The 16515-nt window shown below is 52.4% G+C and overlaps 4 protein-coding genes across 4 annotated transcripts; 3 read left to right on the top strand and 1 right to left on the bottom strand.

Moving 5' to 3' along the window:
• Positions 1 to 853: 853 nt before the first annotated feature.
• Positions 854 to 2870, bottom strand: AYO21_07226 (hypothetical protein; the record flags this gene model as incomplete). The annotated part of the gene is made up of 4 exons (XM_022657183.1): positions 854 to 1892; positions 1968 to 2391; positions 2442 to 2577; positions 2706 to 2870. The coding sequence occupies 4 exons, from the start codon at positions 2868 to 2870 to the stop codon at positions 854 to 856; spliced, it is 1764 nt and encodes a 587-aa protein (XP_022510518.1).
• Positions 2871 to 4329: 1459 nt separating this feature from the next.
• On the top strand, positions 4330 to 5468 carry AYO21_07225 (hypothetical protein; the record flags this gene model as incomplete). Its single annotated transcript, XM_022657182.1, has 2 exons — positions 4330 to 5124; positions 5175 to 5468. The coding sequence occupies 2 exons, from the start codon at positions 4330 to 4332 to the stop codon at positions 5466 to 5468; spliced, it is 1089 nt and encodes a 362-aa protein (XP_022510517.1).
• A 6187-nt stretch (positions 5469 to 11655) lies between these two features.
• AYO21_07224 (hypothetical protein) lies at positions 11656 to 13633 on the top strand (the record flags this gene model as incomplete). The annotated part of the gene is made up of 3 exons (XM_022657181.1): positions 11656 to 11658; positions 11709 to 11874; positions 11928 to 13633. 3 exons carry the CDS (start codon positions 11656 to 11658, stop codon positions 13631 to 13633), a joined length of 1875 nt encoding a protein of 624 aa, XP_022510516.1.
• Positions 13634 to 14476: 843 nt separating this feature from the next.
• Positions 14477 to 16372, top strand: AYO21_07223 (hypothetical protein; the record flags this gene model as incomplete). The annotated part of the gene is made up of 1 exon (XM_022657180.1): positions 14477 to 16372. The coding sequence occupies one exon, from the start codon at positions 14477 to 14479 to the stop codon at positions 16370 to 16372; it is 1896 nt and encodes a 631-aa protein (XP_022510515.1).
• Positions 16373 to 16515: the final 143 nt, after the last annotated feature.

The raw sequence follows: 16515 nt of genomic DNA, 5'->3' as shown, positions 1-16515 counted from the left end.
GATTGCAAAGGAGGGATATTCACGGGATTGCCAGTGGCCACCCAAAGAAAGACGTAGGCGGCAAAGGGAAGGTCGGCTGCTCTGGGTGGTCAGGTGGCTGGAATAATCCGTGGCGTTCAAACAATGGAATGCTTACAAGGAGACCGGGGAGCAACACGTAACGAAACCTAACATGACGCCACGAGGGAGCAGGCCCCAAGGAGAAGAGACTCACCAGCGAGAGGCGCGACTTGAATAACGTGTTGTCAACAAGAGGTTGAGATTACGTAGGAGGAAAAGTTTTCGCTGTGAAAAATGACCGGAGGGCGGGACTCGGCGGTCTGGGCGGACATGGGCGGACCAAAATCTGGGGTAATAGCGCCCTATAGTGCCTTGGCAATTGGCCAGGAGCCACTCACGTGCGGCATCAAAGTTTTCAAAGGTGGCACTAGAGTGGCGCTAGAGACGCACTAGCAGCTCCGCCCCTCGACGGAGCATTTCTCCGGGTTTCCCAGGACCGAGTCTGCCAGGTTCCTCAGACTTCAAATGGCGGAATTGTCTCGATCCTTGACGCCATGCGACCACACAAACTCATCCAAACCTGCCCTGTGGCCCAGTGGGATTCAATGGAAACAGTACAAGTAATGGTACCCAGGGCATTTCTCATGACAAACATGTACAACCTCACCACGTCAATCGCCCGTTGCTCTTCTCCGCCACTATGCCTTCATTGGTGACAACTGGCACCTGATTGTTTGCGACCTCCTTGCATCTCCTCGGTCTTGCCCCAGACGCCAGATGATTAAAAGATAAAAAGACGGTGAAACGACCAAAGCGTCGTGGTCGCAATTGACCGGCTGAAACACCTCATCATTCATGCATTGACCCATCCACCCTGGGTGACATCGAACCGCTTCATCACCTCACCGGTGTTTTGTCTCGAGGCGAAGGGTGTCTTCAGGCTCAGGGCCTCGAACTCCGCCTTTTCAATTCCCGGAGTCCTTGCTCTTCCCCGCAAAGACTCCCCGCTTCGGACTCGTTCACACAGCGTTTTGAGCACTCCTCCAAGCCATTCAAAGTCTTTGAGCTCCAGGTAGATTTGGCCAGAGATTCGGGTCCAGAGTTTGCCGTCGTATTCGTAGATGGCGACAAACGTGTTGAACTCATCCACCAGGGTCTTTTCCATCCAAGCAATGTGGGTGGCTACGTCTGCTTCCTGAATCACGATCGGACCTGCTGAATGTAGACTCGGGGAATTGAGAGGTGAATTGGAACGTCTGGGTTCGCCGAGATTTCCTGAGCTGACAGAAGACGATCGAAGCTGCGAAGCGACACTTGCACTAGGGAACCCGTACGATGACTGTCGAAAAGCGGGAGAGAGACCACCCGCACTCCCGGCTCCACCAGGTCCCATGCTGATGCTGCCCCTGGAATAGGCGCCGATGATGGTGATTGGCAGGAGCACATTGGCCATGGCACAGTCCCTAATGCCACCAGCCCAGCCTATTCGTCCGCCGTCGCGTTTATCACTGGCCTCGTAGCTTCCCATGGTTCGCAATCCGTATCCCGCATCCAAATCGTCCATGACTTCAGTTCCGAGAAGCATGGCTAGAAGGTCGGCTCCTCTTTGAGCAATGTCCCTGATATAGTTATAGATGGCCTCCTCGCCGCCGCATAAATTCTGCCTAAAGTTGAGGGCTGCAGGGACACAATAATAAGGGGTGTTGTCTGCAGTCGCGACGAACTGAAATAGATTGACAAAAGCCGATTTGTCGCTTGGTGGAAGAGGGTTTCGGATTGGCGAGTTTTCCAGGGGCACAAAGCCATGTGAGGTCGGAAAGGTGGTTCGAATGAGGTGTTGGTTACGCTTGGGCACGTGGAATACAGCACAGCCTCGTGGGGTATAAAGCCATCTGTGTCATGTCAGATACCGCAAACAGGGCCCGTCATCGGGAGACAGGCTTCTGTCGGACGCCGATTCCACTTACTTGTGGCAGTTGCTGACAAAAAAGTCGGCATCGAGCTGGGACAGATTTAGAGGTATCTGACCGACTCCGTGTGCTCCGTCAATCAAACTAAGAATCCCATATTCTTTGCACATTTTCGTGATCCTTTCAAAAGGGAACCGTACACCCGGTAAAGACACTATCGTCTCAAAAAGACAAACCTTGGGATTTAATCCATCGTACAAGACTCGCGATATCGTTTGTGACAGAGCATTGAGGATCTCGGAATGCGTGCAAGGAAGTGAATAGGCAAAGTCTTGTCCGTGTCCGACCTTGCGAAGTTGGAGTTGCGGGTTTGTCTCAACGATGGAAGCCAGCGTCTTCTCAACGGCCCCATAGACGGTATCGAAATAAATGATACAGTCCTTCTCCTTGTACTGGAGATTGCGCAAGACGGTATTGACACCTGCAGAATTAGACACATCGATGAGAGATCAAATGTTATGATGCACCTACCGGACGTAGCATTTTGGACGAAAACACACTCGTCCGTCGGGACGTTGAGGAGTTTTGCTATCCGCTCTCTCGACTTGTCCAAGAGATCAATATACTGGTATCGCAGGAATTTATCCGGGGCAGCCTCGGCCAATTTCTGATATCCTCGCAGCGCATTGCGGACAGGTAGTGAGTAACTACCAAATGAACCTACGGATTGCCAATTAGGTTCAGTTCATCTCATTCAAGATCTCGGGATATATCATGTCTAAACGATCGCCATACTGGCCAGCCTGATGAAGTAGTCGCGCTTGGCGTCCAGGAGAAGAACTTCTGAGGGGCAGCGGTGTGGATGAGCATACCATGATTCAAGTTGTTATATTTGGGATCAAACAAGAATTGAGCCTTGAAGCCATGGCCGAACTCCGTGACCTCGCCAAAAGAGCCCATATTGGCGGTGTAATCGAGAATTGGACAACAGTGGATGTAGGGTCAGAGGTGCATACAGAGGCAACGAGGCCAAAATAGGGGGGGTGGAAAGTTGGAAGCTTCGGGAAATCAGTCCGTCCGCGTCTCAGGTTTTTGAATCCACCACGATCCCGTTATTTGGGTTGCTTGCGACAAGGTATCTGCGGTCCGAGAGAAGATAACTGACAGCGGGATTCAGTCTTGGTCGATGCCAAAGTGGCTGTCCTTGCTGCGTGACTCAAGCTAGGTCAAGCTGAAACTGAATTTTGAACGGTTACGAGATTTCATGGGGGGCTAAAGGGCGAGTCTGGGGCGGAAATAGCAATCAAGCCGCAGTCTCTGCAGAGCCAAGGGCATTGATCCGGCCTTGTTTGACTGGGGCACCTGTTCATTCCGCGACATGCTGGCCACTGAACAAACGTCCTTGAACGCTTGGTAGCGCACACCAGAGTTTCTGTGAGGAGGAGGGGCTCCATCTCAAGCCCTGTCAAGCCCCTTTTGTCGTGGCTGGGTGCTGTTCGGGGTGCGATGGACCAATCACGGGGGCATCTTTCTGGCGTCAGGCCTCTGGATAATCCTTCGTTGATGGAGCCTCGGCCGTGCTAGGCCAAAGTAACGAGAAAAGCAACGACGATCACAGACCCGGGCGAGAGTCCACTATTCCTTTCTCAGGCGTGCCTTTTTGCTGAACCCCAAATTCGAGGCGCTGTGGATGACTGAGCGATGAGGGGATAAAGACAATCTGGGAATCAACATCATCAAATTAGCAATGAATATCGATAAAATCGCAGCAAGATGACCTTTACTTAATTGCAGAAGTATAATTGGATATCTCCAAGGTCAAGGGAGTCGGCTATAATCCTTCTCCTCTGTTCCTTGTGTGCGAGAATGAAGATAACAGCGACTCCCTCTCTGCTTGTTCTGGGAAACCACGTGCTGCTCCTACGAGATCACCGGAGAAACTATGTTCCATGTCCGCCATCACTCACCACGTGCCATCTTATCTAACCAACATCTGATTGGCCTGTACAAAGTACCGAATCGGACCCCGGCTTTACAACGGCGATAATGACTTCATACCTCGGCCAAGTAACGGCTCAGGAAATTCCCCCATCGTCCCTCCATCCTTCCCCCTGCCCCCATCATCCCCCATCATCAACAAAGGTCTAAGTGAGGCTGGTCGGTGACAGCTCGGTGTGTTGTGCATCAGTTCTCTACCGAATTGTTCGAGAGGCTGATTAGATATTGCGAGTAGAACTCCGACTACCACCCTTTGCGAGATATCGCCGAATCTGGATTTCTAAGCTCTGACTACTCCGGGAGGGGAGAAAAATCCTTTATAAAAGGTTATTCAGCGGTATCGTGGTTGTTGAACACATTTGAAGACTAGTGAGAAGTTGTGCCGGGACCATTCTATATCGCCACAATCCCCACGACAAACATGCCAAAAGCAATCTCCATTTCCAAGGTCGACGGGAAACCGGGACAGGTCTACTATCCCCTTTCGCTGGATGAGGTTCCAAAGCCTTCACCAAAGGGAAAGGAGGTCCTCATCAAGATCCATGCCGCTGCTTTGAACCACCGCGATCTTTTTATCCGCCAACACTTGTATCCGGGAACAGCATTCGGTGTCCCTCTCCTAGCCGATGGGTGCGGGACAGTTGTGGCTGTTGGCAGTGAAGCCAATCCAAGCTGGAAAGGCAAGCGTGTTGTCGTGAATCCCGGGACTGGCTGGAAGGACAGCCTGGATGGACCAGAGGACAAAGGGGGGTACAAGATCCTCGGAGGGACAAAGACGAACGCGAATGGCACTCTTCAAGAGTACATGTGCATTGACGAAGGAGAACTCGAAGAGGCACCAGAACACCTCTCCTCCGCCGAAGCGGCTGCTTTTGTCCTTACCGGACTGACCGCATGGAGAGCAGTGATGGTCAAATGCGGCGAAAAGAATCTCAAACCGGGCAAGAACATATTGATTACAGGTATTGGCGGTGGAGTAGCCTTGATGGCCCTGGAGTATGCCACAGCAGCAGGTGCCAATGTCTATGTCTCTAGCGGCAGCGAAGAAAAGATCAGGAAGGCCGTCGCCCTGGGAGCAAAGGGCGGCATCAACTACAAGGAACAGGGTTGGGAAAAGAAACTACAGGGCATGTTGCCGGCAGAGAACAAACAGTTGGACGCCATCGTTGACGGTGCTGGTGGAGACATTGTTTCCGTCGGTGCCAAGCTGCTCAAGGTATGATCGCTTGCTTGCTCTTTTCTTATGCACACTGACATCTATTTCAGCCAGGTGGTGTGATCTCCATCTATGGAATGACCATAGGGCCAAAGATGCCTTTCCTTATGCAAGCAGTCTTGAAAAATATCGAGGTCAAAGGGTCGACCATGGGGTCGCGAAAGGAATTCAAAGAAATGGTAGACTTCATCAAAGCCAACAAGGTCAAGCCGGTAGTGTCGCGGGTCGCCCAAGGCTTTGATCTGGATGCCATCAACGGCTTGTTTGAGGAAATGAAGAAAGGAAGCCAGTTCGGCAAATTGGTCGTCGAGATTTCCAGAGAAGGCGCTGAGAGTAAACTGTGAATATAATTAGCAGTCGATTCTGACACCAAAATTAGGCTTCAATCCACAGATTCCAGATGCTGATTTGTTCCCTCTTGGACGGTCCTGCCTTTTTGTCCTTCGAGCAATCACCAAGGATTGACTGTCCGATCTGCATGGATCGCCTCGTGTTTATCGTAGAGATTGCTATTATTATCATCATTCATGCAGCGAGGCTCGCGCAAGCGGCCATGCTGGAGCCAGACAATCGGTCGTCGCGCCGAGGAAGGGGAACCAAGTTGGTTGGCTCCTCGGGGCAAAGGATCAACAATGTCTTTTGTTCACAGGATGACAGGCAACATGCATGTCCTGCAGGTCCCGTGCGACCTGCAGCCATCGACCCAACAATGAGGCCCAATGCACGGGCGATCCAGTCAAGTGGTTTGACGTTACTTCTCTCACAAATCACTGATCTCGCGTAACAGGAGAGGCGGTCAAGAGAAAGGACGAGAGAGGGAGTACAAGAAAAGGCACAACCGTTCTATTGGGAACACAGATTTCGTCATTTAGCCCGCTTGTAGACCTCTGTGCTGCATTGAGGTACCGCTTGGCGCAACGACTGGATTAGAGCTGGCCAACAAGTTTGTGTATCCTGGGTTTCCCAGAATCCGGGAAAGGACACGGACAGAACCTGCAGCAACTTGACAAGGCCGATGTCCCGGGAGATAGGCGGCATCAGTGTGAAGGTGACTCTGCCTGAAGATCATGTAACGGCCTGGCCGATCAGATCGGCGCACTCTGCGCCTCAACATAGTTGCAAACGGTGTGAGCCGATCCTTTTAGACCCTGCCCAGAGGTCCAAGAGAGTTTGGATGTTTGTGATTGCAGAGAAGCAAACAGCCGGTGTGGTGATGAGCGAGTCCTTCAGTCGGGTGGCACACATATCATGTCAACGGCCTGTGTCTGGACAAGGCTTGGTTCCTGGATGTGGCTGTAGTGCATCTTGCAGACCCTGGCCACCCTGGCGCTACAAGTATCATGATAGGTCAGGGTGAAGATGTTTGATTCGCTCGCATCAGCACGGCCACCTTGCCCATCGCACGTTCTGGCAAAACAACTCACTCTGTGACGCTGCCCCTGCAAGGGCAGAAGGGCTTGAATTAAGCGAGCCACCCAGCAGGTCTTGACAAAAATAGAAACGGGAGATCTGTGCCAACCTTTACGTGCCTCACACAGGCACGCTATTGGAAAAATTCACACAGCCTCACAAACATTTTCTCTCTTTCTCGCTGTTTTGATTTGACGCGTCCTCAATAATCGCGCGCCTTGTGATGGTGGATCGTCCTGGATAAGTGGTTGGTCAGCAATGCGTCCAAAGGGTTGTCAGTTGCAAGGTCACGTAAGTGTCAGCCCATGCGAGGTTAGGCGGAGCGATATCATGAAGGGTAACAAGTACAGTACAAGGGCCACGGAGGCCAGCGGAAATGGAGATGGCGAGACAGACCCTGGTGCTTCGTAGAGAGACTGGTCAAGTCTGATCAGACCTTTTGTAGAATGGGTCCACGTCGCGATTGACAATCTCAACGGGCTGTTCAGTATTCATTCACCAAGACGATGTGACAAAGTCGGTGGGGACCTTGCCTTTGGACAGCCCACAACGGAGCAAGAACATTCTCTCGTAGCTTCGCGAGCAGTTGGTGGAGTCTCGATCCGGCATGGACCGGAATGGGAATGTCCAAGTGTCAGAAATTTGGTACTGTACGAGTTTAGGCTGGCGGAGCAAACAATGGCAGCATGATACCTATTTCCTGGCTCCTTTGATTGTGATTCTTCAGGCCTTAACACTTCTCGTACCAGTACCAATCAAGTACTGTGACCCAGTCATGTAACGGAGGCATGTTTGTGCAGTAGTTGTCCCGGGTTTAGACTGCGCCGCATCCGCCCCCTGGTCGCGGCACGAGCTTTTGGCGGGCTTGGGAAACGACACCGGCGATGAACGGCCGAAGTTCCCCAGACTCAAGTCAGTGTCATAGTGAGCACTGGCTTGAGAAGTTGCTGGGCATTTTGGCCACGTAGTTCCAGGGCCGTTAATGGTGTTTCCAACCTCGCTTAAGCTGCAGTTGAGGGTCGGAGAAACAAGGGATAGTCCAGCTGAAGGGGATGTGGCCCGTGCGACCGCGGTATGCAATATGGAGGTACGGTATGCAAGGATAGCAAACTGCCCTTTCTCCCCCTAACAATTCGAGATTCAGATTTTGGAGGGGCCAGTTGGGAGACGGTTCTTGCATGAGCCGGCACGATCCTTTCCAGGGCGTTTAGCCGGCAGGAACCGGCCAAACCGAAGACCACAAGGGAACAAAAGAGCCACAGAGCGATAAATGAGTCCAAGGATAAATTGTTCGGGATAGGTGGGTGGTGTAGCCCCAGTGGGTTGTGGCAGTGTCTTCTCCCACTCGTACTTCGTAGGAGTGGCGAACCCTTTGAGCCGTATTGGACGAGTCGACGAAGACCGGGTAACAAGGACAATCACCGAGGATCAATTCTTTGCAAACCTCTAGCAGACAAGTCGAACAAGGAAATGGTCTCCGTCCAGCAAACCACCAGCGCAGTTTGTGGACGCGATCCGGTCGGAGCACCTCTCTTGTCCAGATGTGTTTGCCACAACGTGAAACGCTGGACACAGATGCCAGAGCAGAAGCGATATCTTACTCATAGGCCGAGGAAATCCACCAGCCAATGGCCAAGGGTCGCTTCTGGTGACGTTGAGAAAGACTCCGCAAACGGCCAATGCTGCGACGGACGAGCGAGCTGGAAGAGGGCGTGTCGCTGGAGGCGGATAGGGCCAGCAGAGGCCAGCAGAGGCGAGCAGCGACCAGTAGAGGCACCAGAGGGTAACAGAAAGCCAGTCTCCAAAGGCCAGGACTAGAACTTCGTCGACTCGTTGGTCTTGGGCGGTTGTTGGTCACTGGTGGTCTATCTTTAGAAGACGGGGGCCACCAGCTAGCAAGGGGGAAAGTCATGCGGAGATGCGGGTCTTCAGGGGCAGGGATAGGCCTGCACGGGTACCAGTGCGCCTATGAGCTACACCTAAAGGGCTTGTTAGGCCTACAAGTCCTGGCCTACAAACTCATAGGGGGCTACAGACTCGAGGCTAGGGCTAGGGGAACAAGGGCCACTTGGGGGAGAGCAGCAGCCCAGTGCACCAGTGGTATCAAAGTGTCCCCTCTCTAACCACCCGGGGTTTAGGCTAGGCGATAGGGAAGTGATAGGACAGGCGGGTTCAGTAGGGTGGGCAATGGGTGACCTCATCCCTCGAACCTTTTGCTGCAGCCTTCAGGGAGCCATTCTCCATTTCTGGCGCCTTTTCGGTGCCCCTCTCCTCCTCTTTCTCTCCTCTCTTTCCAGCTTCGGCTTCCTCTTACCCATCCATTGCGGCTGTGCAAGCCTCTCATCCCATCCTCCCCCTGCAATGCTTGTTCTTTGGCTGCCACGCTTTTTTCGCTCACTAAAACTACTATTCCCCCTTTGACCTTGGTGCCTTTGAGGTTGGTGATCCCTCTGGGTGGCCACTGACCATGGTGGATCTCTTTCTCTTCCATCATGATCCCTGACTCCAGCTTGTCATGGAATCATGGCCGTCGGCTCGTACATACACACACGCACATGTATCAATACACGAAAAAGAAACGAAAAAACCTGCAAGAGGCAATGTCCACTACTACAATGCCGCCAGCTGCCGGCCACACACAGCTCACACAGGCTACTCCTTGCCTGCCGCGCATCTGCACATCGCAACCATCCGACCAACCACTCTAGCCCGCAGTGCCCGCCTCTGCTTTCCCCATTCTTCTCTCATTTCGTTGGACAAATCTGGGTCTGGTAAAATGACAGAAAAGAGAGGGTTAGCGGTAAGGGAGTATCTAGTGGTATATTTGTACAAAGTATGTACAAGTGCTGTCTGAGCTGAAAGTCAATGACCATGGCCGCACCCGTGGCCGTGAAGCCGATAGCGCTGGTGACGACAACGTGACGGCCTCCTCAACCCTCCCTATTGTCGGAGAAAAGTCGTGTTGAGATCAAGGGCATGAGACTTTGTGGGTGAGAGAAAAAAAGGATGAATAAGACGGCTACTGAGCACATCACTCCACGCTTCCACTGGCTCTTGTACGAGGGAAAAGCGACTTGATGGGTGTGTTCCGTCTTTGACTTGCTGCCACCAGCTTGTTCTTCGATCCGTGATCGAAACCTTGGGTCGTGTCAGCCACTCACCAGTCGCTCTTCCGGCTGGTCTCCGCTTTTGGTGCTAATCCTGTCTTTTTCGTTTTTCCCTTTCTCTTTCCCCCTCGCATCCCTCGCAAAAAAAAAGGGCGAGTGGCAGCAAAGTCGACAAAAAGCCGTGCCGTCGTGTCCATCCTCCAATGCTCCATCTATCCTCACCTGGCAAGCCCTGGGCTCCATATCCACCTTGCTAACCTGCCCATCACTGACACCCCGGTAAGCCCCTCCGCCCACCTCCACCACACACTCCCTGCAGCAAGTCTTTTCCACACTGACCTCTTGCGCTTCTCCATCAGCCCACTAGTCGCTCACTGCCACCGAACCTGCCTCACGCTCGCCGCACACAAACGTCTCCCCCGTTCCCTCGCCGAGCACTTCTGCGTGACCTGATTGATCCGTCTTTTTGCCATCCTCGCCTTTCGCGGCTTTTCACAGCCTCTACCTGTTAGGGCTTGTCTCCCTGCTGAGTCGAGGCCGATATAGCCTTTTGATTCCCCCCTCCTGGCCCTCGGCTCCTCTTCTTCCATTTCCGCTCCACTTGCTTCATCATCCTTTCATCCCTCACCACCTTCGCTCAACCCAAGTTTTCTGGTTCTGTTCGCAGACCATACTTTCGTTTACTTCGACTTTGAAGACAATAACACACTCGCTTTTCACGACTTCGAATATCCCCTCGTTGGACATCAATCGCTCAAGTCCTTCGCTTTTCGAATTGGTTCGCTGAAAAGCCTCCCCCCTCAAAATCAGCCGATCCCAGAATCCTTCCAATCCACCACCTCTCAATTTCGCAGCCTAGAAACCACATTTGATTGTGGAAAAAGAGAGCTATTGATATTTACTCGACTCCTGTCCGGTGTACGAGTGATAGTTGAAACATTCGTGGTTCCTCTGTGTTTCCATTTGCACGAAATAAAGGCTGGAAACTCGTGGGCAACTTCACATCTCACAACTCTTTCGCTGCGCAACCACCCGTTTGGTGACGACTTACCTGGTAAAACTCGACGGATAGACCCGTCCGAAAAGGGTACAAGGGTTTGGAACGCCTTTGGGTTCCTGACCTCTGGTTCAAGTCGGAAAATCGGCCTCCTGGGTAAGTGTATCAGTTGGTTCTCAAAATTATTCCTTGCTACCCTTGGAGTCCTCTGGGTACGTCAAAAAAGACAGACCCAGACAACTCCTTGCTTGCACATCATGTCCTTGCCTGGGCATTGAAATTATCTTTCATTTTCCCCTCGATGAATTCTTGAATGTCTCACTGACGCCCTCGATAACAGTTGGTTTCCTGCCAGTGGTAGAAGAGGGATTTACTTCCCAAATCGACTCGCTCTCGGAACCCGTTACAGATATTTGCCACAATCTCTTCTCGATCTATCTTGACAGAGGTGAGCATCCCTTACACAGGAAGATCCTGGTAACCTTGATTTCCATCTGGCCTGGCGATAGTTTGGCTGATCAGTGTTATAGTTCGTTCCACCCGGTTGGAATTCTTTGTTCTCAAGATTAAATCTGCCTCACCTTCCCGACTCCCAAACCTCTTCGGGATCGACGAGTTCTCGGCTTCATCACACATCGCTCAAACTGGCGACGTCGGTCTAAATCGCATCTCGTCTCAATTGGTGCTCTCAGCCAGCCGCCAACTCCTGCTCTTCAGGAGTCCTCAGTCAGCCTTTGAAATTCTTCGCCCCGTCTTCGAATGTACCCCTGGCGAAAGTCGATATTGACATCCCAGACATTCGAATCTCGATAGCATTTTGCAACAGTCACTCGCTTTGATTCGAGGCGCCATTTAGCCTCCCACCACACTCGTTTAGCACACAGTCGCTCGCTTAGTGATTTTTTTGTTCCAAGAAATTTACCAAAATACCGTCAAGCTGGCGTCCATAACTTTCAACCACTTTCAGGTGAGTCCAATCTTGCGTTCCCCCCTGCCCTTGTCTTGGCCTCTACCATCATGGTGTCGTGTCACTCCTCCCAGACTGATTCAAATACTGACACGTTTCTCAGTCGTTCCCCGACTTCCGCACTCCATTCATAGTCGACGATTCATACGATCCTGCAGTCTTTGCTGGAGAGCATTTTGCAAGTCAGTTCCAGGACGGCCTCGAGGCCAAACCTGGTCAGCTCTTCTCCATGTCTGGCTATGATGGACCAGGTCAAGCAGGGCTCATGAGTAGGTCGTCCCTTCGTTGATGTGGAAGTATCTGTTACTGACTCATGTCATAGAGTTTGAGCCTCCTGCCATCGACAACCAGGTGTTCTACGGCAGTTTTCCTCCCACTCCGTATGATCATCACCCTCTTCTTCAACCTGGAAACCCACAGGAAGCCGACTTCCAGTACATAGCTGGAAACGACTATATCTCCGAGAAGAGCTTTCCTGGCAGTGGCCCTTGTGCGGAGTCTAGAGATGTGAAAGATGGGGATGTGAGAGTGGCCAATGCGCATCACCAGCGCATCCCCTCATCTCAGAGTATTCAAACTCTCCCCCGCAAACGCAAGGCTTCGACTGAGGACGAGTACGATCTACCAGCCCAGAAGAGAGCAGTCCTTGCCCAAGTTCACGTCCAGGACCCCAATGGTGACTACTACGACATTAGCGGTCAAACATCCCCTTATTCTCCATTCGTGCCGACCCCTACTGGCAGCGCCGGCATTCCTAGCTGCGTTAGCCATGGCGCGTCTCCCAGACCCTCTGGTCACCACTATTCAACTTCAACTGCGTCTCAGGTGTCGTTGGCTGCTCCTTCTCCAAACACGCCTGCTTTCAGTCCATCCTTCACCACCGTCAAGAGTGAGCAGAGCCCTGCTGCGCCCATGACTCCCATTCCCCGTCCAACCACAAGTTCTCCTTTGAAGTCGTCAGTGCCCAAGCTGGTTCGGACCTCGACCATGCAGCCCTCACCAACAGCTTCTTGCTCCACGATAGCTATTGGACAAACGCAGACCTTCAATCCATATACATTGTCCAACCTCAAGGCTAATCTCAAGCTCAAAGGAGACTTGGACAGTATGAAAGAAGACTGGACTGCAGAGGAAAAGGACGCTCGTCGGCGTCTCGTCGTGTTCGAACGAGAACAGTCTGGCAGCACTATTACGGCGAGCTTCAAGCCAGTCACTCCCCAGGATCGCCAGGCCAGCAGCATTTGCATCAGCTGTATCTGGTGGAAAGAGAAGAACGAGTTCTATGTCACCTCGGTTGACACCATCTATCTTCTCGAAGCCCTGGTCGGGGTTCGTTTCACTGTTGAGGAGAAGAACCGGATTCGTCGCAACCTCGAAGGCTTCCGCCCTTTGACTGTTTCCAAGGCTCGACAGGACAGCGAGGAATTCTTCAAGGTTATCATGGGCTTCCCTCACCCAAAGCCACGCAACATCGAGAAAGATGTCAAGGTGTTTCCGTGGAAGATTCTGGCCACCGCATTGAAGAAGATCATTTCCAAGTACTCTGCCAGCTACTCTTCCACTGCGGCACCACTCCTCACACCTGCTTCGTCCATGTACGGCGGAGAGGGTCTGACCGAATATCAATATCCATCCTCGCCCCATCCAGAATACATGGCACATGCCGGGTATCCGATGAATGCCGAGATGGGATATCTCCCCCAAGCTGTCCAGATGCGCGTCCCTGGACCAGTTGTGACTGGACCACCCGAGCTGCAGTTGCAGGTACCTGAGTACGTCCCTGCCTACGACGTCAATGGCCAGTACATCTATCACAATGGAGTTCCCGTCACCCAAGCTATGATGAGCATGCCTGCCCATCCGATGACTGCTCCAGCCTCACGCATGCCTACCTGGGAATATGCCAATTTTGTCAATGACAGCCCAGTCACCATGGCGCCGCAAAGTGCACCGCCTACCGCCTACCCACGTGGACCCATGATTGAATCGGCCGAGTTCATCCCCCATATGCACTATCAACAGCACTAAATGAGCGCGACTAATCTTTTGAAACATTTCCTTTCTTGACTGTCTTTAGCATTGTTGTTCTGCGTGGCACAAGACCCACAACACGCATACTGGCACGACATTTCCTTTTTATGTCATTGGCGTCCTGGGATATCACGGAAACCTTGGAATGGGAGGTCGAATGAGTCATGTATACACAAAACCTCCTTGTACACCAGCACGAGCATGTTTTGCATAGCGATTGACACTTTGTGGATGTTGGGTCGGGGACGTTGCCTATGCTTACAGGCTCTGAAAGCCGGACAGTTATGGCTGTTCACTTTGGTGATAATAACAGAAGATTGGGAGGAGAGGTTCAAAAACGGGAGGGTCAGGTCAAGGTCCGAGGGTTACGTTCGTGTAAATGATTTGATGAAAGCATTAGACTTAGTCATGGCAAACGGCCTAACGCGAGCTGCCCACGCGCAGAAAACACATGATTAATTGCTCTTGAAGTGTTTGTTCGTGTTGAATTTTGTGCTCTACCAGGAGTTGGAGGATGAGTTGATGAGGTATTTGATGTTGAGTGCTCGTTTAAGGCAAGTGTGCCGAGACAGACTAGGCTCTTTTTGTCACTATAAACATTGGCCCGTCGCGCAGATCGCCATTTGATGCGCCATTATTGCAATCAAGTCACGCTTCAGCACGGCGCGCGCGCCAGAAGTCGTGGTCGTCGCTATTGTCAGCTAGTGATTCTCATCTATAAACTCAGATCCGCGTATTGCTTTCATTATATATCGCCCCAGCATCCAGATCGCTTATTGACTGGCTAAAGTTCTGGCGCCGCACTCAATTCGAATCAACAAACGCACGGAAAATATTGATATGGCCGCGGCGGTAGCGCTTGACACTCCTTCGCCACGGCAACCTTATGCTCTCAGCGAGGGCGCATCAACGACTTGCTTACGCTCGCCCCAGCAGACGTCGCCTCGTCGTTCGCCCTACTTCGCCAACTCCACGCCGTCGCAGGAACCGGACAAGGAAAACACCTCCAGCCCTTCACGCCCTTACACGTTTACCCCTCGGCGAGTCAAATCCCTACCTAGAGCGTGGGAGAGGCGGCCAGCGACACCGTTTGTGGCGCGAAACGACGCACAGAAGATATGGAAACGCGTCCCATTGGGTGCCATCGGTGCGAACATTGGGGAGAATTGGAGGAAGGAGAACAGGCGACTTGCCACACGGCCGGTCAAGAGATTGAGAATTTCCCATCTCGGTGGAGAGGAGGATCAAGAGAATGCCGACTACATCGCCTCTAAATGGGACGAGGATGGAATGACGACACCCAGTCCGAAACGAAAGGTGTTGGAATGTGGGGTGTTTGCAATGGATCAGGAAGATCAAAACACTTCCAATGAGGCTGACGACGGCATCGAGGACGACGAGGACCGCGGGATCTCAGAACACAGAACGGCTTCACCTGTCCTCGGAAATCACGATGGAGCAGAGGACCGGATCGAGATTGAAAACAGTGATATGACAACGAAACCTTTGCATGTCTTAGACAGTGTCACTCCTCCTCTCCAGGCAGCGGACTTGCCTCAACCTCTGTCACCCATCACTGAGTTGATGAACACTTCTTCCACCTCTTCACCTCCGCCTGCAACCATGCCATCCTCGTCAAATGCATCTATGCCGGCGCTCGACGAGGACCTTGCCTCTGGTGGAAATGGACATCAAGACGCACCACTTTCTTTCACTGTCTCGAGCATTTTTGGCCCGATTGAATCCGTAGCTAGCCCTCCCGATCACGACGATACAGCCTACCTGCATGATTTCCTATCTCGAGCTCGCGCACGGAAAGCAGCTAAAGAACAGGCAACCGAAGAAAATACAACAACGCAACTGGAGGAATCGGCGGACCCATCTATGAAAAATTCAAGTTCTTCTCACATTGAAGATGTGACCAGTACTCCCCCGGAAGCTACCGACAGTGAAGAAACACCAACGATTGTCGCCACAGCTCCAGAACCAGAAGTCAATGTCTCTCCTCGACGAAGCTCTCGACTCTTCACCCGACTTCCAAGACTGCAAAAACCTGCCACAAGCCTTCCGAACACTATCTCCCTCAAGCGGCTCAATGGTACCGAATTTATCGCCGCCCGCAACGAAGCTGAATCGCTTGCGGTGACCACCCGTACAAACACTAAGAGTAACAAGAACGGGGCAGTCTCGGCAAAGGTCAGGTTGCTGCAGATGGATGCTGAGCAGAAGGCTAGGCAGTTCTCGGAAGAGGCCGGGGCTGAACAGCCGAATCCGGAGACTGGGCCGACGAAGAAGAGTAGCAAGAGAAAAGAGGTGGCTTGGGCCGAGAAGCTTGCGACCTTTCACGGAGAAGTCGAGGAGAGCACTGTTGACGAAACAGTGATGGGGGAAGTGAGAGAGGACGAGGGTTGCAAAGCGGACAGCAACTCAGAGGTGGACAGCAACTCGGAGGCGGAGGGAGGAGCAGGAGGCAAGGAGGGAGTCGAGCAGCTGCGTTCGCTTCTGCGTCAACAGAACAGAGGGGTCAAAAAAGTGCGCAGACTCAGGAAATTGAATGGTGGGAGTGTGAACGGGACGCCGGCACCCAAGAAAACGACAAACATTCCCCTGCCTACTGGGTCGAAATCTTTGTCTGCAAAGGTGTTTGGGTTGACGGCGCAAACGGAAGATGTTGTGGGCAGTGAGAAGGATGCCATTCAGACGAGGGCGAGGAGGAGGATCTCCATGGGCGTCTGAAGTTGAGCCGCTACATGGAGATTGTTGTGCTCCTTTGAGCGTCGCTGAGAGATACCAGGAATGTATTCAGTTTGAAGCGTTGGAAGCGTTGGAAGATACAATGGGGTCTGGCGTCGGTCTGGGGTGGTCAATGGCGCAGGCGG

This window comes from Fonsecaea monophora, assembly GCF_001642475.1.
Source record: "Fonsecaea monophora strain CBS 269.37 chromosome Unknown Scaff54, whole genome shotgun sequence".
NCBI lineage: Eukaryota > Fungi > Ascomycota > Eurotiomycetes > Chaetothyriales > Herpotrichiellaceae > Fonsecaea > Fonsecaea monophora.
Note: the sequence above shows the minus strand (reverse complement) of the source record. Positions and strands in the feature narration are given on the sequence as shown.